This window comes from Aplidium turbinatum, chromosome 8 (genome assembly GCF_918807975.1).
Source record: "Aplidium turbinatum chromosome 8, kaAplTurb1.1, whole genome shotgun sequence".
In the NCBI taxonomy this organism is placed as follows: Eukaryota; Metazoa; Chordata; class Ascidiacea; order Aplousobranchia; family Polyclinidae; genus Aplidium; species Aplidium turbinatum.
Window position 1 is genome coordinate 14634226 of NC_137479.1, and position 27548 is coordinate 14661773.

Sequence of the window (27548 nt, forward strand, 5' to 3'; positions counted from 1 at the left end):
ACTGTGAGCACCATAAGTGGAATAAAAATATATATAATACAAGTGGATTATTATTCACTCCATGTGTTATCTGGCGTTCTTGTTAAAACTGTATTAGCAAATAGTTCACTTTGTAATTCGATAGCACATAATCAAAACACATGAGCGGTATAGCTGACTTCTTTGAAATAGTGGATGAAATATATATGTATTAGTGAAACATAAACACACTGCAAATAAAACCAGAACTTGTTTACCAGTTTGTATTGGGTAGGCCTATTGTTCCAAAGTAATATTTCTTGCATTCAACTATGTTTTATACATTGTAATATTTTGGCAAAATGAATTATTGCTTTTTGTTTATGATGTTATTTCATAGCTTCCATAGCAGTCTAAACCAGGGCTTCCCAAACTTTTTTGCTCGCGACCCGTTATGATTAAAACGACAAACAGTGCTAAATATACATTTCTGATTATTATTGAAAAGCTTAAACCTAACAAAAACCAAAAACAGTTTAGGCTACCATTCTCAGTTCAATTTGTTTTTATCTATTTCTGACCATAACAAGGAAGCCTATGGGCATTGGGCAGCCTAATGAAAACAAAACAAAAAAAGCCAACACATTTATTCAGTGTGGACAAAGCAAGTCCAGCCGTGGCGCAGTGTTTGTTAATGCAGGTTGCAGGTCTCAAGGCGGTTTCAATGTTGTTTAGGTTGGAACGATAGGCGAAGTAAGAACATTTCAGATAAATCATTTTAAAATTTTTGTTTCTAGATGTTCAATTTTTTGATGAACGCATCAATTTTAGATTTCAATGCAAAATATTGATGCTTTTTCCTAGGAGGGACAAATTAAGTTTGTTCAGTTTTTCAAGCAAATCTGACATTTGGCATAATTCCAAAAGCTATATGTCATTGCGAAAATGGTGGACCAAGAATGAATTTTATTCTGTTGGAAAAATTACGATTTCGGTTTTCAACGTTAATTGCCTAGCCGTTTTAAAGGTTTGATTTTTGAAAGCCGTCTAACTTCACGATGCAGTAAAAGAGTTTTATTTCCGATTCCATTTTACCCCATAAATTTTCAAAAATACGTGCAGCCTATTGACTATTGAGTTCGTGACTCGTAATAAAGTTAATAAAATATGCAGTACCTTGTGCAAATTGGTATACCTTCTGCGACCCCTGAAGTTCGTTTCCAGTTTGGAAAGCCCTGGTCTAAACAACCAAAATACAGTATGCCTTACCAACATATACTGCATGAAAAAATACAGCCTAACTGGTTGAAGTACACGATCTTGTTTTTGTGTGCAATTTATCAATGTGTGCTTGTGTGTGAAAAGTCCAGTAAGGTTGTTTCATTCTTGAACCAATATCCTATGAATTATCAAGATAAGCAATAGAAATATCAAAAAGGACATCAATGTTATTTTTTAAAGAGTACCGTATATATTATCAAATAATAAAGTGGCAACATTTATAGTGCTGCAAATGTATTCAATTACATTTAACAAAGTGGCTATTTTTACCCACTTGTTGCCATGGTTACAATCAGGTGTTGCCAGAGTTAGACTTTAAGTTAGGAAGGGTTAAGGTAAGGGTTGGAGATAGGAATAAGGTTAGGGTTTTGATCTTTGCCCAGGATTAAAAAAAAATCCAAAATACAAGTTTTTGTTTTCAACAGCTTTAAACTTTTCTCAAATTAGGGCAGAACTCCTTATCTGGCAACGCTATTAAGGCTTCATTTAAACAGCCATGCTAGAAAAATGTGTTGCAATAAACTTTAGTCTATATATATAACCACAGGGAGTAAAATTGTTGCAAAAAAACTGGGATTTAGTTAGAAAATTGAGTTATATAAATAATGAAGCAGTGCCAACTTAGGCGTTGATAAGAGTTTTTGTGAAAAATATAATTTTGTTAGAAAGATTTAAAAATCAGTAGGCTAAGCACTGTCAGTTTTTATAAACCATTACAAAATAAGTGTGACATTTTCTATGACAGTGACACTGCTTCACTATCTTATTCAGAATATTTACTTTTTGCCTATGACATTTCGTATTAAGTACGTAGTAGGGTGGCTCTTAAAATTGAGTTTTTGAATTTTGCTTGGGACACCCTTTCAAATGGTGAGGTTGTCAGAAAAAATAACTCTTGCAAATTTTTTTTTAATTTGAAGTTGATTTAGGGATGGCCTTCCCCCACTAAAGTTCTGTGCCCTCCCTCGAGATACCAAATCTGTGTATCTCGAAAACCACTTGAGCTAGAGATACGGTTATTGTGTTAAAAGATGCAGAAAACATGGTTTTCTATCTGCTTTCTGAACATTGAATGCATCTATCTTGAGTAGAAAAGCAGTTATTTAGAAAAAACGCATTTGACCAAATTTTGATTTTACAACCTTTTTTGTGACCACGAAACCGTCTACAAAATTTCGTTTTTTTTTCTTAATTTTTGCACCTTAGAGAGAACACTGATAACTATATTCATTTCAAAATATAATTCTGGTCAGTACTGCAAGAAGCGATATTATCAACAATATTTTACATATTGCCTTGCCTATCGTGACAGGATGTCTGCGACCTACACCATCAGACAATTTCCCTGTCCTTGCAGGCAACCAACCACCTGAATTTCATTGCGAAGAAGCCATCCTGTCTCTTTCTCGCCGCACTACGAACCCCAACCACTTGCTCCACTCAAGTCTCTACGAGTCTGTGAGCGAGCAATCGAGCATCCTCGGCAACTGAAATCGCGACACCCATTTGTATGTGACGCACAACTCCTGATGAAAACCGCTGAAGACCAATCCATCAGCGTGGCTACCTGGGAGGACAACAAATGGAGCTCAGAGTGGAAGAAGAACTCCTCAAGACTCTAAAGTTTTATCTCCGACACCAGCCCCCATCCAACCGGAATGCATAATTTGCCAAGGAAGGCCTGGGTGTGGCCCAACCGCCTGCGTACTGGACTACCGCTCCAACATGCACAAATGAGGGATGGCTCCATCCGCAATCTGTGAGTGTGGCAAAGAGGAACAAACCACAGACCACACCATCTGAAACTGCGCCAAATGGTATGCGTGGTCTGCTTGAACTGGATGACAAATCAATGCAATTGCTGCTCGACACCTGCTTAAGCATCTAAACCGCATCGCCACTGCCCAAGGGTGGTAAAAGACAGACCTCTGGAATAACAAAGAAGGTTTCAACGAAGAAGAATCGACAATATTGTTCTTGTTGGAATTTGGAAACAGTTTCCTGTGTTCAGTAACAACTTGCAAAAGAAACTGAAGTTGGTACTCATCTTCAGTTAAGAGTTTGTTAAAATCCTGGATTAGACTTAGAGCAACTCCTCTTTTTGCTCTGTCATTGACTACTGAAAGTCCCTTCGCCATGGTGTAAAGCTTGAATAAATGCACCATCTTCAGTCCAATGAGCAGGATCCTTTGAAAGTATAATTATTGCTTCATCTTCACCCAACAACTGAAGAAGCCATTTTGAATTAGAAGTGCAATACTGTTCTAGACCCTTATTGCTAAGAAACGCATTTACTTTGATGCTTGGTCTCCTTGGTGGACGTTCTCTTGTTTCATCTAACATGGTTGCCACCATTAGCTTTTTACTTCCCACAGACAATCGAGAGTCAAACAAGGCTAGTCCAACCTTTTCTTCGGACAGATACCATAAATGCAAACCAAGCTTTTTGCATAAATCGCCTTCGCCATCCAACAAGTGCGATGCATAGCACCTGAAGCTTGAAAGCAAATTCCACACTCAGGAGTTTCTCCAAGGAATATGACAAAAAATGGGCATTTTAGCTAAGTATGAGTGCATAAAAGTTTAGGAATACTTATTTCGTTTATTGCTTTACCAGTTTTACAGGTTAGTTTATGAACTTTGTTTATTGAATAGCTTGGGCCACAATACTTGTTTAGCACTGTTTTGTGCTAGAATACCGAAAACAGTTTTTTTTTAAATAACTGCTTTTCTACTCAACATAGACGCAATCACTGTTCAGAAAGCAGATAGGAAATCATGCTTTCTGCATCTTTTGACACAAAAACCGTATCTCTAGCTCAAGCAGTTTTTGAGATATGCAGATTTGGTATTTTGGAGGAGGGCGCAAAACTTTAGGGGGGGAGGGCCACCTCTAAATCAATTTCAAATTCAAAATTTTTTTGCAGGAGTTATTTTTTCTGACAACCTCACCTTTTAAAAGGGTGTCCCACACAAAATTCAAATTTTCTTCATTTTTTGCCAAATAAGAGCCACCCTAGTACGTAGACATTACAAAAATTGTGAAATGCTTGATAGAGATGAAATTACTTTATTGTCACAGCCTGAAATTGCATGTATTTCAATTTCTCTAGCATGAATAATTTCAATGTGGTACGTACTTAAGCTTTCACCACTGTAAATGGATTCAAAAGCAAAGCAGCATTTAAACTGACTACCATATTGCAGCCTAAGTCAGTACCGGAAGCCTACGGCGGATGCAACCTAGTTCGTACCCTGAACAGTTCGTACCCTCAGTTTGTACCCAGAAAAGATCGAGAGAAAAAATTAAAAAAGCGGAAGTCGCTGATCGCAGTTTCCGCAAACATTTTAAAATCTTCTCCCTGAAAAGATCGAGAGAAAGATAGCACAAAGCCGAGGTCGCTTTGTGCTGATTGTGCTTCTGTAATGATCCTAAGAGTTTGCCGAAATCGCTGATCGTAGTTTCCGCAAACATATTAAAAGGGTTAGGGTTGATCGGAGTTTCTGCAAACATTTTAAAAGGATTAGGGTGTTTCCGCAAACAAACAAACTGAAAAGATCGAGAGAAAAAAATAGAACATCGCTGATCGCAGTTTCCGTTTTTCCGCAAATATTTTAAAATTTCCGGTAATGATCCTAAGAGTTTGCCGAAGTCGCTGATCGCAGTTTCCGCAAACATTTTAAAAGGGTTAGGGTTGATTGAAGTTTCCGCAAACATTTTAAAATTTCTGGTACGGTAATGGTCCTAAGAGTTTTTGTTTGTTTGCGGAAAATTTTAAAATGTTTGCGGAAACTGCAATCAGCGACTTCGGCTTTTTTAAATTTTTTCTCTCGATTTTTTCAAGGTACGAACTGACGGTACAAATTGTTTATGGTACGAATTAGGTTGCATCCCCTTTACCCTAACCATAGAGTAATCTATGCTCTAACCCGAACCCTCGCTGATTGCAGTTTCCGCAAACATTTTTCCGCAGTTTTGCAGTTTCCGCTACCCTTTACCCTAACCATAGAGTAATCTGTGCTCTAACCCTTGCTGATTGCAGTTTTCGCAAATATTTTTCCGCAGTTTCCGCTAACCCTAACCCTTAAGTTTGTTTTGAGGAAACTCCGATCAGCGAAATCGGCTTTGTGCTATTAAACTGCGATCAGCGACTTTGGCTTTTTTAATTTTTTCTCTTGATCTTTTCAGGGTACGAACTGAGGGTACAAACTGTTCAGGGTACGAACTAGGTTGCACCCGCCTACGGCATAAGCTGTTTTTCTATCCATTACCGTACAATTTAAAGCAGTAAGTATCAGCACTGCGTTTTAAACTTATCTTTATCAATACAAGCAGTCACCACTGTGAATAGATCCTGTATGCCTACTCTATGTTGTTAAAATGAGCATCACAAAAAACATTGTTATGTAGGCCTACTTCATTTTAAGTTTTTTTAATGAATGGCTTATTGGCTTATCCTTTTGCAATAGTGACTGTGAGGAGTAATTAAGCTTATTTGTTTAAGTTTAGATTGTGGAAATGACTTATCTGCTTTTTCACTTTTAACAAGTAGGTTACCGGTAGGTGTTTGAACCAATTAATCATATCAATATCTAAAAAAACAAGTTTTATCTGTACCTTTGTATGATCCAAAGTGGAATATCATGCAGGTAAAATAGTCTAATTCAATTCTCTAATCAAGCATTTTTTGTTACGAAATCAATTCTTTTCTTAGAAAACTGTAGCCAGTTTAAGCATTCACCTGATTTCCCTAACTACAGTAGTCCTAATTCCAAGACAAAACTTTTTAGTTTTCAATCATTCATTTGCAGTCTTGAATCTTGATAGAACTTTTTTGAGACAGAGTTTCCAGACGCTAAAACTTTCGAAAATTCAAAACGTTCTCTTCACTCATTATTTGGGGAGTCTTGATTTATGACAAGAACTTTTTTTGAGCCAGAATTTTCAAACGTTTAATATGATTTTTTCAGTTTGGCAATGTTATTTGTTTATTTTGTGTTGATTGAAAAAGAAGCAAGTTGATTTTGAGTTCATTGCAAACCAGTTGAACAAAACATCAATTCAATTTTTTTTTTTTTGCTCGAACATGTAGAGAATGATAAGTAAAAACACTAGTTTGGTATCAACAAAAAGAAAAAATGATAAAACCAAAGGGTTTAAAATATGCATCGATAAAAAAGTGTTTGGAAAATACTATCTTAAAAATGCACAGTCACGAAACCTAGAAAAGAGAGAGAGAAAATAAAACTTTTATTTCGTCGGTTGTAGAAATAAATTAACAATAGACCTTTCTCGCAGCTCTATGCAATGAACCGTGACATGGAAAACAATCACGCTAGCTGTTTCATTAGCAAGCATCAAATTGACATACATATCCACAAAATATTTGGCTACAAGAGTAAAAGAACACCTTAATTTGGCAGATATCAACAAATACAGTAGGCTAAGCTGCAATTAAAAACTACCGTACATTTTTGAATGCACTACCAGATTCATTTGAAATAATTCGAAATTGCCAATCAGAATTTGAAACCAAAATTCATGAGGCACTTCAAACAAAACAACGCAAACTTCAGTTCAACAAGCAGTTATTTGTTGGAGGGGCATCTTTGTTTAGTGTCATATTATCCAACTTTGAACCATTCTGCTGGTAGTTCTTCTATTGCCCAACTCAAGCTGCACGTCTATGGAAAGGATATTTGATAAGCATTACTTGTTTGTTTTTGTTTGTTTGTTTATCTTTATCCTGCATTGCGAGAAAGCGGACTTGAGCGCTATGCATCGGTGTACGCCTTCCGACATACACCTGACCGACGCTGCAGCCGACGGCAATGTCTGTTTCCGGTTGTCTACTCTACTTATGACTTAAATTTGGTAGGCTACTACCCATTACTCGAAATCGATCACTGCGGGTAGAGACAATTATCGTAAAGTTTCTTGCCCAGAGAAACAACAGCAGGTACGGGTGGCTGGAGTCGAACATGCAGGCTGTCGACTGCGAGCCCAACGCGCTAACCACTCGGCCACTGCTGCCGAGGATCTCCCATTATGGAAGATCTCCTAACAGAATGGTTCATACTAACTCTTGTATCGGATTTAGTATGGGAGTTCTTCCATCATGCCCAACTCAAGCTGCACTTCTCTAAAAAGGTACTAAATCCGATGCATGTGTTACGGACAATATCTGTACAAATCAAACGTCTCATAAAACCGTTGTCTACTGAACCTGACGTCTTACGTCATATGGACTATTGCTAGAAATAAGCAAAGATTGCATCACCTTTGTAACACCTGTTGAAACATTACAGCATCGTTAAATCTTGAATTACGAGATATGGTGTAAGCTAAACTTAACAGGTGCTTGAATAGCTTCATAATGCTTAGGTACCCTTCCCTAACAAGGCCGGCCTTTTTGATTTTGTTGCAAATTGATCATGAAATGAAAAAATCGGGTACCAATGTGTGTTTTATTGTGTTTTAGCATCATTAAAGCACTTCTTTAGAATGATTTTAATAACATATTGACCACAGTTTTGAAATTATAGTTGATTTGCTAATTACTTCTGAGTGGGCCTTAAAAGGGCACCATTGCCTTTGGTGCCCTTTTAAGGCCCACTCAGAAGGCCTTTTTAAGGCCCACTTGGTAAAACATTTACATATTAATCAGGGCATAGGCCTATAAATTCATCATCATCTTTTGTTAAACCAACACAGTCTTCATGGTTGCCTACCATATTTTACAACTTTCACGTTGCCTCATGTCGGAGACTGTATTTTCTAAAGATACCGAGCAACACCAAACTCCTACACTTGAACGTCTTTGCATATTTACTGTTTTCCCCTTTCGTTTTGCCTTTTCTCTCCCTTTTCCATACGTGTCAAACAGAGACTTCGATACAGTTGTTACTCGATAATTAATGCTCCTTTTTATTTGCCCCCGCTTCTTGCTTAGGGTATTTGCTGACGGTGTAGCCATAATGCTATGACATGATGTTGATATGGCGAGCTGTGTTGAAATCCCATGACTTTTTGATGGTTGAGGAGAGATCCCATGACTTGTTTATATTTGTGGAGACATCTCATGACTTGTTAACGGTTGTTGAGACATCTTATAACTTGTTGATATTTGTAGAGACATCTCATGACTTGTTAACGATTATGGAGACATCCCATAACTTGTTGACATTTGTGGAGACAATCATGACTAGTTGACGGTTGTGGAGACATCCCACAACTTGTTGGTGGCTGTGAAAACATGTCATGACTCGGTGGTGGCAGCTGAGATTGGTCACCGAGTGTATGGTCAATGTTGGTGACGTCACTTGGAGCAACGATATGGTCAGCAGTAGTCTTGTTATCAAATGGAAAAATTCCAAATCCTAATAAAAGCGAAACCCAATTTTCGAGAAACAGGTAAGTTATCTTGTGCCCTAACCACATGGTGGTAGTGTTTTGATCTGAGGTTGTGCTTGTTAGCTGCCAGTAAGGGAGTATCAACTGCACTGTCTTTCTCCTAACAGCCCTTACAAGCCCACAATTGAATGTCAAGGGTACCTGCCCTAACAAGGCCCATGGCTGATTTTGATGGGCCTTGTTAGGGCAACTCTTCACAATCAGTTTAACGTAAACTACCTAAATACACTATCCAAGAAAGGTCAATATGTCGATACATGTGGAAACTTTAGACCCTTTAGCATATCCTGAAACTCTAACAAAGGTAGAAAACAAACACCACTTACGAAAACACGCCGATATATCAAGTACCGAACAAAATTTTAATCCTGCAAGATAGCTTTCAGAAATTTACAACTAACTCTGCTAGCATGTGGTTTCTTCTAGGAAACCAAATTACTTTTCTGTTCATTCACATGATTATCGCAGCCAATTAGATTACCACAGCTGTTCCTTGCTTGCTTTGGTTTTCCAGATATGAAAGGGTGGGCCTTATTTCGGCACGGGCCTTATTTGGGAAGAGTACTTTCATTATTACGTCACAGAAGATATTTACGTGCGTTTGGAAGATTGCAATATATTCTCTCATTCTTAAAATTATTGCTTGAAAAGTTGGTCGCGTATTAAAACGGTTTTGTTTGTGCTTGCCAGCTGGACGAAATTTCCGTCTTTATCTCAATAATTTGTATTGTAGTGACAAGTTTTAGTGGCGTACGGTGTTGCGTCCCAATTTCGACAGCCTTGAGGCTATTTTTACAGAAATAGCCTACAATTCTTGAATAGACGTTTTCAGAAGAGTGTTTCTTTCGGTCATTGCATACAGACGAACGGATCCAGGAATCTTATGTTACAATTTTCCCACGAAGAGATCATGGTTTACCGTTGTGACCAGCATGTTGAACTAAAAAAGCACCTGTTGCGGGTTACAGTTTTATTCGAGATTTATTGAAATTTTATAGAAGTCAACCAGACTAAAATTGTATTATTTTAATGCTGTTCGTAAATAGAGAGAGAGAGAGTAAAACCTTTTATTTTGTCTGCTGCGAAAAACAGTACCGTACAGTACAACTTGGATAACTCGTCACCCCAGGGGGAACAGAAAAAGTGACGACTGCAAACAGCTAAATTTTGCCATTGTTTCGCGTCGCATTAATTTCATGGTGCTCCGCGACCTAATTAAATACGATAGTGGTAAAGTTAGACGAAGAGGAAAGCGAGAAAAGAATTTAATTAGTACAGTAGGCTAATAACGCACTTAACAGCTTAACTGAAGAACACAGATATTTTTGACTGCGTTTTGCTTGCAAGTGTCTTGTCAACCAAGTAGTCATGCATTTTTGATAGTGAGCTTGCGAATTTACCACTGTCTTCTTGGCATAACATATAGTGTTGGAGCTTTCCAACCATCTGCAAAGCTTCTTTTGGAGGTGGCACAGGCTCTTCTTCTTCTTGAGCCACGCACGTGCTGAACAGCGCTTCTCTTATCGCCAACAGAGCACGTGCGCGCACACCTGCAATCGATCAGACCAACATACTCCACGCATGTGCGTCTGGCCCGATAGAGTGTGTGCGTGCACACGTCTTAGCGCAATAATTTCTTCTCGAAAGAGTCTGTAAATGCCACGTCAGCATTTGGGTGAATGACAACTCAGACAAATTTTACGTCCCAAGGGAAGAAAAACAATGACGACATAATCGAATTGACGAATTATGCGATGACCACTTAACCGAACTTGATTGTGTACAAAAGATAGGCTTTCTGCCGGGACCTGGCATTCATTGACGACTTGGGCAAACTGACAAGTTTTCCGAAGACGAGTTATCCAAGTTCTATTGTATACGGTACAAATATAAACCGGTAGGCTACACATATATTCAACAACAAACAGGAAGCAGCGAAAGACTATATTAGTCATCGAGTCAGCTGCTTCCCGTGTTTTAATGTGACAAATGTAAAGCATCGGCGTTAAGTTGCAAACAAGATAAGCATAAGTTCAGCAAAAATGTAGCCTAAACAAAAAAGTGAATTCCTGTGGTTTCATTGTAACATCAAAAAATATCATGCCCTACAAAAGTAAGTTAGTAGGCTATTAGAAAAAGAAACACCTATGCAAAAACAACAACTGTTAACTGCTAGCATAAAGGACGAAGCAAAAACACTAAAAGTAGGCCTATCTTTATAAATTCATACTTTAACAAAATCAGTCAGTTTATAGGCCGACTTGAATAAATATAAATATATCATCCAATTTTGAACCATTCTGCTGGGAGTTCCTCCATAATGTCTAACTCAAGCTGCTCATCCCTGGAAAGCAACTTTAGCCTAATAGGCTACCAACTCCAAAATTTAAAAGGCACATGTTGCAGATTATAGTTTTATTTGAAATATAATCAGTTAGGTGTAGCCTATAATATATTATCCAACTTTGAACAGTTCTAATGAAGGTTCCTCCATAATGCCCAACTCAAGCTGATCCGTGGAAAGCATATTTGACACGTTTATGATTATTTGGTTATATTAAGAGGCACGTGTTGTGGAATGCATTTTTATACGAAATTCATTGCAGAGGTGCCAATTGTGCAAAATCGTATCACTTCAATTGTTTTCTTAGATACATCCTCTATCTTCAGCCGTTCTGCTGGGAGTTCTTTCATAGTGCCCAACTCAAGCTGCACATTCTAATTATGCAAAATTTAGATTGTGTCGATTCTAGTCCTAGCACTTATTTACAGATTATTTTTTTCGGGCGGATAATGGTAAAAAATTCTCCCAGAGACCCTGGTCACCACAATCAGCGTTGCCAGATGGTGTTTTCATCATCATCATCATCATCATTATGTTTCTTCCTCGTATTGAGGGTTGGATACAATGCGCCATTGTTTTCAACCATGAGCTGTTCGTACTGCTTTTTCATAAATTAATTTTGTCAATTTAGTGATGTTTGATGTCCAAATCATTGTTGGTCTATCTTTGTTTCTTTTACCATTTATCTTTTTTTCTATTAATGATCTTTGTAAGGAGTTTTGCCTAATTGTGTGTCCAAAATACTTTAATTTTCTTCTTTTGACTATTTGTAATAGAATTTTGCTTGAATTAAATTTGGATAATTGGTGTTCTACGACACCAATTTAAAAAAAAACTGTGTAATTTAAAACGGTTTGGTGTCGAAAAATTCTTCTTCTACACCATCACAGATTTGGTGTAATTTTGAAAATATTTGTTACTTTGTTGTAATGAAGTATATTCATTGTTGTATTGCATTTACAATAAAACTGTTTGTCCGTAATCCTAATCCGTAGCCTAATCTTTGCTGACCTTTTGCCGGCTGCTTTGAGTCTTGCTTGCCTGCTGAGTTCTGAGGGTTTGTTTATTGCTGAACTACGTTTATCGGCTAATTGTATATGCTTCACCATGAGTAGTCCGTCACGATAGCTCAGTTGTCCACCCCCATAACTCAGTTGGTTAACGCGTGACTTCGTGAACGAAAAAGCAGTTCAGTTGCAGTTCAGTTTGTTTTTATTTGTGACCATCACAACGAAAAAATATATATATATGACAAACATAGCAGAGGTCTAGAAAAAGGTAGAAGCAACAAAATGCGGACGTTGTAGCGTGCATGATACCAAAGAAGGACAATCAGTTTAAAATATGGTACAGTCGCAACACCTTAAGCTTCAAGATCAAGCGACGTGGTTTAAAGGGTTGGTGGAATTCTAGGTGAAATGGTGTAATTGGAGGTTGAAATGGTGTCGTGAGCAAACTGAAGTCTGGCAACACTGGTCACAATTCCACCCTTCAGGCTTCAGTCCTTCTAGATTTGCAGCAGTTGCCCTGATCAATTTTATTTTTCATTGCTGTCGCGACTCGCGAACATGTTAAGAATAACAAAGTAAACACACAAGTTTGTCACCAACAAAAGGAAGTGATAGCAAAAGTAAAATATGTATCGATGTGCTTGGAAATCACTGCCTTTAATTTGTACACCCACCAAACCTACACAAGAGAGAGCAAAAGTAAAAACTTTTATTCTGTTTGTTGTAAATTTAAAAACAGTACTATGGCACAATACAGTTGTAATGATTACAAAAAAACTAGCACCATAAAAACTAAATTTTGCAACAGACAGGAAGCAATGAAAGACTAAACACTGTGTAATGTCCCGTAGCATCTTCAAACCACCTACAGTCCTACATGGTACCGGTACCGTAAGTAATAGAGTAGAAGGTCTACTAGTCTTGGATAAATCAAAAACTGGCTGATCTCTAGTGGCCTTCCAGTGTCATCGGGGAACATTGTGAATTTTGAGTGGTAAAAGGATAGACCCTCGACCTCAGAGACTCATACAACAATGACAAAGAAGGTACGCAATTTTTTTTTTTTTTTCAAAATAAAAAGTTTGTACTAAATTTTTCATTAAAATGTTTATTTGAATTCTCCAGTGATCCAATAGAATGCGTAGTGTGACAAAAATATATACAGAAGCAAAAGGCATGTAGGCCTGTCACAGGGATATCTATAACTACGGGATTGGAAACACTAACAGTGTTGTACATCAGTAGAGTCATCACATTACTACGACTACAGAAAGATTAACAAAATAAAATATCGACTAAAAGATATACAAAATTATATTTTACAATAATATACAAAATGTACAATCACATTAAAATTTAATTGATGTATAAAAGTACATTTACAATTCTAGAAAAAAAAAACGATGAATCCAAAAATGACTGAATGCAACGAGTCCAAACACCGCCTACTGTTGTTCTTCAGCATTTTGCGTACTGCAAATCGGATCAGAAGTAAATGAGGAGTGTTCAGCAATCAGTGAATATGCTGTTGTATCATCAACTTGTTCACAGACCAATCCAGTACGAAACCAATACGTTTACGATGTCATCTGAACTAAAACCAATAGTCATTCTGGAAACTTTTTAAGGAGCAAACAAAATACAACATGACTGCACTAATGGAATACAAACAAATAAACAAACCAGGCAAGCGTAGACCTTGCAATTTACAGCAGGTGAATTGATTGTTACGCTTTTAGTTGTTCGTTTAGCCTACTACTTGCTGCCCTTTGAGGTCAATTTATGTGATTGTTTACCACAGCAGCGCACAAAGAAAAATGACCCTACTGGTGTATAAAATGGTTTTCAGTTCCACAGAGTTTCCAATCCCGTGGTTATAGAAAATAGATATCCCTGGCCTGTCACACTAAATTGATGAAAACAATTTTATTATTGAACTGTCTCCACAAGTGTGGCTTCGTTAGTAGATATATGCAACAAATAATGAAATATTCTATGAGAATTAAAATATACTCAAACTAAGGTTCACAAAAACAAAAGTTTTGGACATACTATACCTAAATAAGTCATTGATAAAACAATTACATGTAGCATTAGGGTTGCAAGTAGTGAATAAATAAGGTTACAAGACAATAGACTGAAAAGGTGAATGCTTTATTGAAATCAGCTGGTATGGAAGAAAAATCTATGAAATTTATCAAGACTCTTGCACAACGACTTTCAGGTGAAAAATGAGGATTAATTTGTCACATATTTGTTTTTTCAGCCACAGACATATACAACCAAGCAACCACACGGCATTTAACATAATGGATTAAAATTGAACATAAACTATAAGCTACAAACGTTTTCGGCCATACACACGTTAGCCCTTATCAAGTAACAAAAAATAACTGCTTATCATATCTACAATGAAAATGAATGACTGATCTAAACACTGAATTGAAAAACGAAATTTGCATTTCGTTTTTCAATTCAGTGTTTAGATCAGTCATTCATTTTCATTGTAGATATGATAAGCAGTTATTTTTTGTTACTTGATAAGGGCTAACGTGTGTATGGCCGAAAACGTTTGTAGCTTATAGTTTATGTTCAATTTTAATCCATTATGTTAAATGCCGTGTGGTTGCTTGGTTGTATATGTCTGTGGCTGAAGAAAGTAACCTCTTTACCAAAATTGTATATTTGTTTTTTATGTATTATATTTATAAATATATTAAGCCTAATCTAAATCAAATGTAGTTATTATATCTGAATCCTTAACAGCCTGTTTCATCTAAAGGAGGATCATCAGAAGGTCCTTCTTCAAATAGAACTAGATTGTAAAATAATGTAATGGACAAGGTAGGAACCTCCACCGCTATTTTGTAACTCAAAACAAGATTATGTATTTTTATATTTTTAGACTGTATTTTTGGTACTATACATGTTTCTTTGATTCTATTTGAATAAGGACCTTCTGATGATCCTCCTTTAGGTGAAACAGGCTGTTAAGGATTCAGATAGTAATAACCAGAGATGTACGTATATGCTGCGCCGTAAAGTTTTCGCGTTTTTTTAGCGCATAGCGTCAACGCATACTTTTTAATGTCTTAGTTGTTGTTTGCAATTTCTTTTGTCAAACTGCGAAATGTTGACGTTTTGCAATCGCCCATTGTTCTAGTGTTGTGTCACAGTGTCATCTATTGTTCAGTCAGCTGGAGTTTGTTTGTATATCGCACTACTGCCTTTGACGCTAGAGTCCCACGTGGAGACTGAAGTCTTGCAGAAAAAAAGAAAGAATTAGTTAAAACAACTTAGGCCTACTGAGAAATTAGTAAATTACGGGTCAGAACAGGAATGTAATGTAAGCAAGCAAGTAGGTAGGTTGGTAATGTCGCTCCATGTAAAATGTAAACAATGACTTGGCTTCGTAGTGTGAAGTATTTTTAGTCAAGCAGTGTTGAAGGCGTTTGTAAGCAATTGTGAGCACTTTAATTTATATTAGTTAAGTCTTGCATTTTGGGGCAAATCAGAAACTTCTCAGGCAATGAGCAGTGCAGCCTATGTATCTAAACAAACTCAAATATTTGGTCTCCGACCGTGATTGCTTGCATGATGTTGTACTCTGTAATCTGTATGTTATATGTAGTACATTACTTTGCCTTTGCGGGTTATTCTTGTTGTAGGCTATGTAGCGTAGTAATGTGTAGGCCTACATACAGTAGGCTATCAAGCTAAGGTAATTTTTACTTGACAATTTATACATTCTGTTGCGTAAGTATGTAATTATATATGTTTTGTAACTTGATGAGCAGTTTAGCAAAACATGCATCCAGGGGCCAATTGTGAGAGGCTTTTGAGTAGCCTACTGCTAATAACACTAGTAGGCTAATGCTAAGTATCCCTGAATGCTAATAACAAAGAGTTGTGCAGTTCAGAATCTAAACTTGCTTGTGTCTGGCAGTTTTGTCTTCCATTAACCCACTTTTTAAAAATCTTATCAGAAAAAAGCATAGAGCTTACTGAGAGAATTATGGCATTAAAAGCAACATCAGTCTTATTCAAACGGAATCATTTTAAAAATAGTGTTTTTTATAATGGGTTTTTAGGGAGCGACAGTTAGTATAATACTAGAATTTTCTTGATAGGCACTCGCCACATCTCAAAGTTTTTAAAAAAACTCTGAGGCTGAGAGCCACTGCAACCAGACGAAGGAAGCCAGCGACAACGAACCCCGTGGGCTACTCCATGCTCTTTATGAGGACACTGGCGAAGACAGCATAGACGAGGTTGTAAAAGCGTACTTGGAAGAGAGGCCACACAAAGGACCATTAACCGTGGGCGCTTTTTCAACGAAAGATTTCCAAAATACTTTTTTTCGCTACAACACGCCAATACCTTCTTCCAGTGCTGCGGTTGAAAGAATGTTTTCAATGGGCAAAGACATATTGGAACCAAAATGCAGCAACATGTCAGATGAACACTTTCAGATGCTTGTGTTTCTTCGTGGAAATTCAAAATAAAACTTGTTTGTTTCGAGTGTGAATGTTTGGTACCTAGCAAACAAAATGAGTTTGCGCTAGTGTATGCGCTGACAACTTTTTTTACAAGTTGCGTTGACGCATGCGGCGTATAGTTTTTCGAACGTTTGCGCTGACGGCGTCAATATTTTTTGTATGCGCGTACATCACTGGTAATAACTATATTTGATTTAATTCACTGTGCTTTGCTTTTATGCTTAGCATTGAGCACTTTTTGTAGTACGGTAATAGTTTTCATTGTTTTAAGCCTAATCTAAATATGTTTAGCTGTTTTATTTGAAGTGCTTACTGGTAGATTATTATTTTACTGCAGGTCATTTGATTGAAGATGATCAATTGCAAACAATTTTTGATGATGCGGTATCTGCATTACCAGAAAAATCAAAGATGAGAAAACATTTAAAAACTTTATCAAAGAGCTATGTCTTCAAGTTCTGTGGGTATGTTTCAAGGAATATCTGCTGGTTAACACCTGTTTTCAATTTGACTCTGTGTTATTCTGAAAACTTTGTACTGATTCGGTCACCTGAAAAAGACCGTCTTCAAATATCAGGATGTCTCCACATCAGCTGCACCGAAAGGCAGCAGACAGACCATTTGTTTCACTTTTGGGTTTTCTCTTGCGTAGCACTTGATAATCGACCAGCACCAAACAGGAATGTTGCAGTTGTCAACTGGTAAATGAGAACTGGAAGAGTTGCGGCCACCATTTACAGCAATAAATAGTAAATCGGCTAAATAAAACATGCTAATTATAAATGAGGTCTTCCCATTGTGAAAAGAATTATATTTGAACAGAACATATTGTTTAGTTACCAGGTGCAAAGGGATGGAAGTAATTCAATCATGATTCCGCGGATCGTTCTTTTTTTTGTTATCAAATGCATTAGAACTGAAGCAATTCTATTAACACATGAAAATTAACACATGGCATCTCCAACTTCCCACTTGGCATCAAATAAAACCAATAAAAAATTATTCTGTGTCTTTGCGAGTCATGGCTTTTTTAAGTTGTTATGTTAGATGAGGTGATTAAAAACCTTTAATACACATTGTTTGTGTTCCACATTTTGCATGATACAAGCATATTTATTTTCAATTCATATCATAACACTTTAGTTTCTGGAAAGAAGCAAGAAAGGATATTGTTTTGCCTCACGTGTCCACAATAAATTCGTCTTTTGTTCAAGAAATCCATGCACATGCGACAAATGAAACTAAACTTATGGTATGATTATTAGGCTGTTCAAGTTGTTGAACTACAGTGTTGTTAAGTTCTTGGTTGGTTTTTGGCACAAATGATTGTTTAATGTTTATGCTCTTGTGTTCCTTTGGTGCTTAAACTATTACTATATGTAAAATTTTCTTTTTCAAAGTGTCCTCTAAAAACTTTCTATTAGTTACACCTGTAATTATTGCTGATTTGTTTTTAGAAACTTTTAGATGATGCTTTTGATGCATGTGATAGTAGCTCTGCCAAACTGGCTTTGAGCAAAAAGCTTCGTTTATTCATAGTTTCCTGCAATGTACCTCTCATCAGCCACTGTGTTCTCCATGCTCTATACAGGTACATATACTGTGTGGCAATGGAAATAAAGATATATTATAAATATATTTATTCAGCCACACCACTTAAATTGTTGACTAGCTTTTATACTGTGATCATGATTATGTGTAACTACAAGGTTTTTGATCAGTTTCTTATTCCATTTAAATTCAATTTGTAGTGGTCACAGTATATGAACTCAAAGTAGTGTCTTATTAATAAGTTTGCTACACTTTAACACGTTCGCTGCGATCCCGAATTTTTGTTGTTTTGTTGTGGTGCGATTACCTTAAGAGGGCAGTTCTACTTAGAATCGCATTTTTCGTACTTGTCTTAAATAACAATCTACACACAAAAGTTCACCCACAAACCCCAACAAACCATATATTGCTGGAAAAAGGAGGAAACAAGCTATCCAAAAAGTATTTACTTTGTTAGGCTGGGGCAATCCATTAAGGATTTATACCATTTTAAATTTGTACATAAAATCAACCGATTGACTCCATTGCAGCCCTTAAAACTCGAAAATGGCTAGAGGTAGGGACTTCAAACTGCATGGTGTGAGCCAAGGAGTTGAAAGATCTAGTAGGGTATCCTAGCCATAAATTGATAGAGGGGATTTATTTTAACTCTTTTATCTTTTTAAATATAAAAAATTTCATAATTGCTATCCATCGAGAGCAAATTTGACTTCAGGATTTGGTAATAAAATATTTATTACTCTGAATATTGAAACAAAACTCAATCATTATGTCCGTAAGAGCCTACTGTACATCTGTTAAAAATTTTAGCCAAGTAGTAGTTTTCTGACAAGTAGTTTTCTAAAAGAAACATTTTAGTGCACAAAAACATGATTTTGAGTAAATGGCATTTGAAAAATAGAATTAGGTAAATTTAGGCCTTTGACTTTAAATGTGACTTTTTTTCTTCTATGTCCATTCACAACAACTAAAGTATACATATAATGAACAAAATACTGAGTTTACACAAACACAAATTAAATACTGTATAGTGTATATCAGTGGCCACCAGGTACGTAATCACCAGAAATTGGTGTTTTATTCACATTTTATTTAAATTTTTATTCACATTTTAAACTGAGGTGCGTTAAGAAAACCTTCCGTTTGAAGCCTAATGAGGGCAAATAGGTAAAAACTGACTGCAGATTCGGAATCTACGATAAATTTCCAATATATATCAATAAAATAAATTGAAAATTTTTATAAGTAGAACTGCCCCCTTAACTTTCTGCTTTTCTGCCAAATTTCGTCGACATGTTTTCTTCGCTTCTAGGAGTTCTTTCAGACAGTTTAATCGTTTGTACACCGGTGGATCAAATCGCCGTGAACGTGTTAGAGATCATTTTGTTTTGCCAGTATTAGGTTTTTTACAGTTTGTATATTGTAGGCTACCGTACATAAATAAATCTGAACATGAGTATTTTAATTTAATTTTATTAATCAAATGATGTTTTTTGCATAAGGCAATTAAATTATTGAACAGGGGTTCCTCGAGCTTTTGGAATGTTTCATTGGGTTTCGTTCCACTAAAAAGGTTGAAAACCACTGAGCTAGAGGCTCAAACATGACTGCATTTTTTCACAATTTTTTTTCATCGTCCTAAAAACTTTTTTCAAAGTTTATTTTTCCTAATCTCGTTTTGCATTTTTCCTTATGTGTAATGTAACACTTCAACATCGTCAAACCTTGAATGACACCCACCTTCAGTGACATGAAGCAATACTGATGCCAAATACTTTTATGCTGCAGGTATTTTGACAAAGAAATTGACAATTTTGTTCAAGGAAAAAATTCCACTTCTCTTTCTGAATTGAAGAAAACAATGCTCAGTTTGGTGATTCTAGTGCCAAGCAACAACACAGACGAGAAAGTAGGTTGTAATGTATGCCTAGTTGCGTGTAATATTAAACAGTGCATGCCGGTTGTTCACAGATTTTGGGGATTTACATGCTGCAGCTACTGTCTGCATATTACACTAGTTAGCTGACTTATGTTCACGCTGTTGCATTGCAAGTTTACTTGCAATGGGACTCATGTGATCGTTTACAGGTCTTCGTGCGTTTGAGGCCGCCGCAGATTACGTTGTTAAATCGAGTGACACGTGTTCATACAAATTGTTGCATTTGTCTTGTTGTTTAATTGTTAAGATCCAGTGTAAATGCTTTTAGGTTCAGGACACGAGGCCATCAGAGCTACCTTCGTTGGACAATCTTGCTGTTGCTATTTTTTCTCTTTTGATTGATGCCACACTTTTGGAAAGCTCTAGTGCAGATGAAACTGAAGCAGTTGGATATCAATTAACTGAGATTGGCTTCACTTTTTTAGGTATGACAAGAGGCGTTTGCTGGCACTGAATCCAAAATTGTTTCTTGGTGTTCTATTTTTACGCACTGCAGAAGCTTGTTCATAAAATAAAGTCTTTGTCAATATTTCATTTTTCTGCATGTGGGTTAAATGGATGTGCAGTTGCAGAAAGTTTAGGTTTTGCATAGGATGAGTAGGCCTAATGTTTTAAAATATCTAACATAATGCTTTTTGTCGCCTAAACGCCGAGTTTATTTTTGTTTCAGGCGATGAACCGATGAAAATATTAGAATCTCTCTTGCAAGTTTCGGCATCTAAACAACCTCAGTCTGATAGTCTTTTAAAACCTATTTATGAATATGTATTCTTAAGAACAAATTGGTTTAATAAAGCATTGTCTGAACCGATGTTCTTGAAATATACTTTGGGCATTCGACAGGTAAGTTTCCAGTTTTCTTCTAACTAGCTTTTTCATAGCGTATCACGAAGACTTTTTTGTCCCAAATTTAACGTTATGGGCACTTGTTGAACACAAAGTCTTCAATATTGATCAACAGTCTAGTTAGGTTTTTTTTCATAAAACCTCGTTTTGATAGCACAAATCATCTCATTGTCTGTGATTGTGTAGGCTATTTTATTACTGGAGACGAACCACCACGCTTTTACGAATGACCTTTCCACTGCCGGTCTACAACTGTTAGCTCCGGAATACTTCTACGAGTGGGCGCTGAAGCAGAGGGGCGGTGCTGACTTGTTGGACATCACACCCTTGCTTGCAACAACAAAACCGGCTGCCGTTACCAAATACTTCATGAAAGAATGTGAAATGGAGACACTGGAAGAATTTCTTGACGTAATAAGTTGTCTTCGTTGTTCGATTTCTTTTCAGTTTCTGATAAAAGCATTGCAACGTTACTATAACGTAAACTTGTCTATTTTCAAACCCTCGTTATGACAGTGCCATTGTTGTTGATGACAGTTGTCGATGTCTGGCCCTGCAACAGATGAAGAAGCAAACGAGCCTATGAAAGACTGCGAGCTTCCTGGCACTGTTCCACCCACAGGTTCTTTCCTTTCTTGTTCAGTTGTAATTTCCATAGCAATAAAACGACGTAATGTAACGTTGTATTTCATACTTTTTTTTTAGACTTTGCGTTTGTTCTCGACACGAAGCCTTCGCTTTCAGACCAAAAATTAATAAAAGATACCTCTGACATTGTTGCTAATGTTGATGAGAAGGACAAGTCGGATGATGAACGCATCGAAGAAGAATTACTAAAACAGACGGAATATCTTTTAGGTAAACTGTTGGTTTTGGTTTATTTTTCGTGAGTTGAAAGACTTTATGTTTTATTGCTAAAATAACAATAACACATACTTCAATACGATACTGTATTCCATTCACCCGAAAATATAACCTGGGCTCTTGGCCAGCAATGCAAGGTAGTTTTTTTGTTTTGTTCTGTTTAATTTTTTGCATTAAAATATTAAGCCAGGTGCAAGACTGAAATGAAAAGAGTTGTCAGGGACTGTCACCTCTCATGTGAATCAACAGGCTTGAAAAGTATTATTCTATACCACAAGTTTCTTGTCTGTGCCATTGTAAAATGGCCTTTCTCTCAGTTATAATTTTCTATGTGCGATTCATTACCCTTACCAGTAGCGTTGACAGGATTGTTCAGTGAATACTTTTAAGCCAATCGCAGTATCATTCTGGGGTTTCGGAATCTATCCATTGGGCCCTAAATTATTTCCTCAACGGCTCTGACTCTCATGTATGGCATTTCAGGAGATGATGACATATCGGATGACTTCTCCTTGGCAACGTTTAATCAATCAACGAATAACTCCGATCCTACCGCATCTCAAGACTCCGATTCTACCGCATCTCAAGACTCCGATCCTACCGCATCTCAAGACTTCGATCCTACCGCATCTCAAGACTCTGATCCTGCCGCACCTCAAGACTCTGATCTTGCCGCATCTCAAGACTCTGATCCCACCCCATCGCAAGAGTCTGATCAAATCATTTCTGAAAACCACGTCGAAGACTCCGACGCTAGTGAAACCAGTGAACACATTATAATTTCGTCATCTACAAGACGTAAGCGTAAGCCGGGGTCGCGCACGCCCAGGCAGTCAAAGAAATCACGAACAGCAACCCAAGTAAACCCGTCGATTATATTGTCGCCTATAACGGAAGACACCGTTCATACTTCCAAGCCTTCCACCCGAACTAGGAAGCCAGCAGCGAAGCGCGTCAAAGAACGTTCGGATTCCGAATCGTCAACTGGTTCTCATGGTACGTGACTAGCTTTTTTGACTTTTAGAAGCTTAGAACTTCCTCTTAGAAAACAAATTGCTGAATGTTTTTCTCTCATTGTCTCTTTTTACATTAGGCTACAGTATGTAGGCCTGTACGATGGACATTTACCTACAGATGTCGGTTCCAATGTAGCAAACATATCAAATAGTCGTAAGTTGTAGGCCGCGTATCAACAGAGCAGTATACGCAAACTTCTTGGATAGCGCTTAGCTGCTTTCTAAAAATAGTGTTGTTCCTTGTTAAATAGAATGTCGTGTTCTCAGCTCTAAAATTTAAAAACTGGCAGTGCCCTTAAAGGTATAGCAAATTTCCAAAACGATTGTATGGTCCCTGAAAGTTGTAATTCTCAGTATTTTATTTGAGAAGTTGCCTTCGTGAAGAGACGTTGTTCTCACCAAAATAATAATCTCTTGAATTATTCCCAGGCTACATGACGAGGTCCAGGAGGCGTTCGGATTCGTCGCTGGCGAGCAACTAGATGTGGAAGTGCGCTTCACGTGAAGGAAGCTGTAATCTCCAATTTCAATCGTGTAATAAAAATACTTGAACTAGTCTGCCATCGTGCCTTGCTAGATATGAAGTGAACGAATGCTGCATGTTTGCGTCAGCAAGGAGAGATAAATATTGACCGAAAAAACAAGACTACGTTAAATTGAATGCTTTACATTTACATTATTCAAACGGTTACACAAATTTACATAAAAAAAAAAGTCTGATTTAGTTCATAAAAAGCATTAAGTCAGCCTAAAAGTACATTTTTGCATGTGAGATTTTATTATCAAACGGTATCCGACTGCCGCTGTCATCCCACTCTCTGATTAATCAGCGGTAATTCGGCGTCTCGTTCCGCATGGCGTTGCCCCGTTTTTGTTGGAAGTCTAAGCTGGGAGATTTATAGCTCAGTAAGTAAACTATGTTCTATTGGGCGGCGCTTTCTGGGATAGTTCTTGTTGTTTAGGACATTTTTCAGGAAATAAAATAGATTTTTACTTTTAGAGACATAGTGCACAGTTTTTCCAGTGGATATTTGTCATGGTAGGTGAACTCCGGCGATCATTTGCAAGAACTTCTGGTGAATATTGACTGTCGTTTATGACACAATTCGACTTCTTGATACTGCACCTTCAAATTTGTTGTCTCAAGGGGATTACCCGCCTGGTGTCGCAGAGCCCACATTCGCCTCGTTGGCCTGCCAATAACGCCCTGCATACTGTGACTAGATGCATGGGCCTAACTGATAGTCTACTGAGCAAGATCATAGACTTATGTATTTTGTATACGAAAACATATAAATATACGTCCAATTTTGTATACGAAAAAATCATGATCACGCGGTTCAATGCCTGAGTGTGCGCTTGAGCAACCCATTTTAAGGATTGATCTCCATTCAGCGGCACCTAGTGGATGGAATAATTCACGCAGAACAACACAACGAAATTTCACTCTGTCTATCTCGGTAAGCGATTAACCGGGCTTACGCAAATGGTTTGAAACCTTTGCAAGTGTACGAAACTGCCAAAAATAACTTTTTAGAAGCTTTTTTAATGCGATAATAAAGATTGAAATCAACAAGAAAGGCATGTGTAGCTGTGTTTGTGTCAACGATTCAAAGACAGTGCCTTTACTCTTTAGAGGCGACTTTGTCAGTCTAAGTATATTATTAGCCAAAGCGTTTTTTCAGACCTTTACTATCCTAATGAAGCAACGTGAAGATGCAACATGTAGCCTATTATGAGACATATGCAAGAATAGCCTAAACAAGTAGCCTACCTTGGCACAAGACGTGTAGCCTACTTTCAGAATATTATTCAGGCCATGTGATGCACTGTGTGTTTGTAGTTTTCATAAAACGATGACTATTAGAAATAATCCGAGTTTTTTATAAACAAAATTAAGCTATTTGCCGAAATTTCATAAACCAAGAGCTATTAAATCATAAAAAATTAAAGCATTAGTGAGAACAATAGTTTTTTGTGATGCTATGTTTTCATGCATGCATGTTAGTTTACTTTTATCAAAAAAGTTTCCCACAAATTCAAGTTTAAAGACCTTGTGTACACTTCACTGTAATTTCCTTCCGATAATGCTTTAGTTCTATTTAAAGATCAAACTGAAATCCTCGCTCAAGTTCACACCGGAAAAGCACAACATTGAATTTGCATTCATTTTTCGTCTCGTAGTGATGACGTCATCAGATGACATGTTCCGATTGCAAGTTACTTGTAAGTTTTTCTAGCTGCCGGTAGCTTATAGCTTAAAGTAACTTCAAAAGTTCAAAAATGTATTTTCTTATTCAGTCCACTAGCTGCTCGGGAAGAAGGTACTGAACTCACACTGAGAAATGTTTAAGTTTCTGGGCAGCCGATTTGTAGCAAGAATTGACAGCGATAGACACGTGTATCGCCCATGAGGCCGGGCTCATCAGTATCGCACCGTATTCTTTCCACTTGGGTAATTAATCGACCGCCGCTTTACCAGTCAGTTTAACTCTTATTTTTGTTGAAAGAAAAGAACCAACAAAACCAGCAGGTGCCAGGGGTAGGACATGTGAAGAAGAAGCGTTCTTCCCGGCCGTCAGCACAAGGCTGAGCTGAGTTTCGCTAACCATAACGGTGTAGCTTCCACGCTAGCCATTCAGACCTCCAATAAACGATAAGTTTCTGGGCAGCCGATTTGGAAGCTACACCGTTATGGTTAGCGAAATGCAACTGCTGCTCGCTGTAGCCTACTAGTGAGTGCTCAGCCTTGTGCTGACGGCCGGGAAGAACGCTTCTTCTTCACGCTTAAATGTTTGATGCTGAGAAGTAGAATGCTTTGTTTCTAGGTCTGATCGTTCAGAGCTGACAGTCCCAGAGTACTTTAACAGGGATGAGCTGATGACCACTTTGCCTTGTGTATGAGGTGCCGCAGTTCAAAAATAAAGAATGTCTTAAAAAGTAGGAAAATGGGTTATTTTTAAGTTTTTGCCTATAGGCTATCAGAGTTAACTTCAACAATCAAATTTTTCATAAAAATGTCAGAAAACAATGCATTATTACATGCAATGCTTATTTGCTTTCTGCTGTACATATTAAGTTACTTTATTCAAAAAGGCAGGTCAAGTTAACAGGTACCGTAGCCTATAGCTGCAGCTAAAAATTTTATCAAGTTGAAATGAAAGCATTTTGCCACTGTTTTGTTGATGCATGCGCTGTAGTATGGCTTTTTTGCAACTACGTGTCATGCATGTCTTTCAAATTAACTCCTGACGAAACTCATAGCCTTGTGTCAGCTCACAACCTCTGCAGACGCACGGTAAGTACGAACAATGTGGATTTAAAGCAATTTAGTTGGTTCACTTGGCCAGAGTTGGATCAATTAACAGTGTCCAATTCAATTGCATTACAATCACATGATCAAAATTTTTTGAAATTACAACAAAAAGCCTTAGGCTAATTATAATGACAATTGCATGAAAATGTTTAGCCTAATTAATTACATTCAGTTACAATTGTAGGCTACAGTAATTGATCCAACTCTGAGTCTCTTATGCAGTTTTGTGATAGTTTTCATTCCCTTTTCATCAACTTAAACAAAATTGTTGCTTCTATGCAGAGCCTTGTTTATAGCTTTCCGTAACCCCCCTCCCCCCCCTCCACCTCCTAGCCGAGGAGAGCACGGCTGATTAAGGGCTCAGTCGTTTCAGTCTGTTTAATGTTTTTTGATTGTTTAAAAAATAAAAAAGTTGCTACAGAAGCTAGATATTCAATAGCTTAAATCATGCAAGGCCGTATTTATTCCAGGCCTACTTCCCAAACCACCGGCTGGAGGTCCACTCATATTTAGTTTGTAGGCTACAGTGTTTTCAGGTTGTAATTTTACATGTAGGCCTACCTGTAACATTTAATAGGCTACGTAACTTTTTTTCCATTTTTGTAAATTTTCTCGCTCGCTTCGCTCGCTCAACCACATTTCATCTAGCAGGCAAAATTGTGTAGGCCTATGTATTGTTTCAACAGTGGATTAAGGGAGTAAAAAGTTTTTTGTGTCACACAAAAACTAACACAATGATGTCATATTCCGAAGCAAACATTGCGTACTCAAATAGCCTAGTTAATTCACAATTAAATTGACAAATTTTATTATTCATCGAGATAGGTTATGAAGCTAAACGTGCCGTGAAAATGATATCGGTGAAACGAAAGTCAAGACACCTCAGATAGATTTTCGAAGTCCTAGACTGTTGAAAGGCTACACCACACTGGGCTAGCCTATAGCCTATAAATTTTCAAGAAATAAATTATTGAAAACCTTCTGTAATCGTGAATGAATTTTTTTTAAATGGTAGACTAAGCTAACTTAAATTTAAGATCAAACCTTCTACCCCAATGTAATTTCTATTTGATAAATTTGGTTACCTACCAAGGGTGCGTCTTGATTAAAAAAACAAACATTATTGTTCCTAAAATGCCTAAAAAGTAACCAAAACAAGATTATATTTGCCAAAGTTGTATGGGGGGCAAGCCCCCCCCACGCCCCCTTTCCATTTTTTATAACTTTCCCGACTTTTTCTACATCCGCTACTGCATTGTCGGCATAGCCTATTAGACCTTTTTCTTCTAGAAAATTCAAAAGTCGTTATAGCTTACTCTTTGTTAAAATTATGAATGTAAATTTTTCCCCACATTGAAAGTGCTTATAACCCTAAATGCTTTCTTGTCTTATTTTTAAGCGCCATCACTAAACATAGGGGCCCACTAATGGATTCAGAGTGGATTTTGGGGGGGAGAGATGGTGCTCACACGGCCCTGCTTTTATGCATTCTTCAATAAATTTATACATA

At 37.2% G+C, this 27548-nt stretch overlaps 1 protein-coding gene across 1 annotated transcript; it reads left to right on the forward strand.

The window, feature by feature from the left end:
- Positions 1–14096: 14096 nt before the first annotated feature.
- On the forward strand, positions 14097–23278 carry LOC145775878 (uncharacterized). Its single transcript, XM_082587267.1, has 12 exons — positions 14097–14231; positions 16844–16970; positions 17650–17758; positions 17964–18097; positions 19846–19966; positions 20265–20421; positions 20667–20839; positions 21029–21253; positions 21380–21464; positions 21548–21700; positions 22190–22702; positions 23152–23278. The coding sequence occupies exons 1-12, from the start codon at positions 14180–14182 to the stop codon at positions 23202–23204; spliced, it is 1902 nt and encodes a 633-aa protein (XP_082443393.1). The 5' UTR covers positions 14097–14179; the 3' UTR covers positions 23205–23278.
- Positions 23279–27548: the final 4270 nt, after the last annotated feature.

What these genes read in the sequence shown, in the direction of transcription:
- LOC145775878 (XM_082587267.1), top strand. Translation starts at nt 14,180, where the DNA reads ATGGAAGAAAAATCTATGAAATTTATCAAGACTCTTGCACAACGACTT. An exon ending in GTTCTCCATGCTCTATACAG is followed by an intron (nt 18,098 to 19,845) that starts GTACATATACTG and finishes TTTATGCTGCAG; the next exon opens with GTATTTTGACAAAGAAATTG. An exon ending in GATTGGCTTCACTTTTTTAG is followed by an intron (nt 20,422 to 20,666) that starts GTATGACAAGAG and finishes TTTTTGTTTCAG; the next exon opens with GCGATGAACCGATGAAAATA.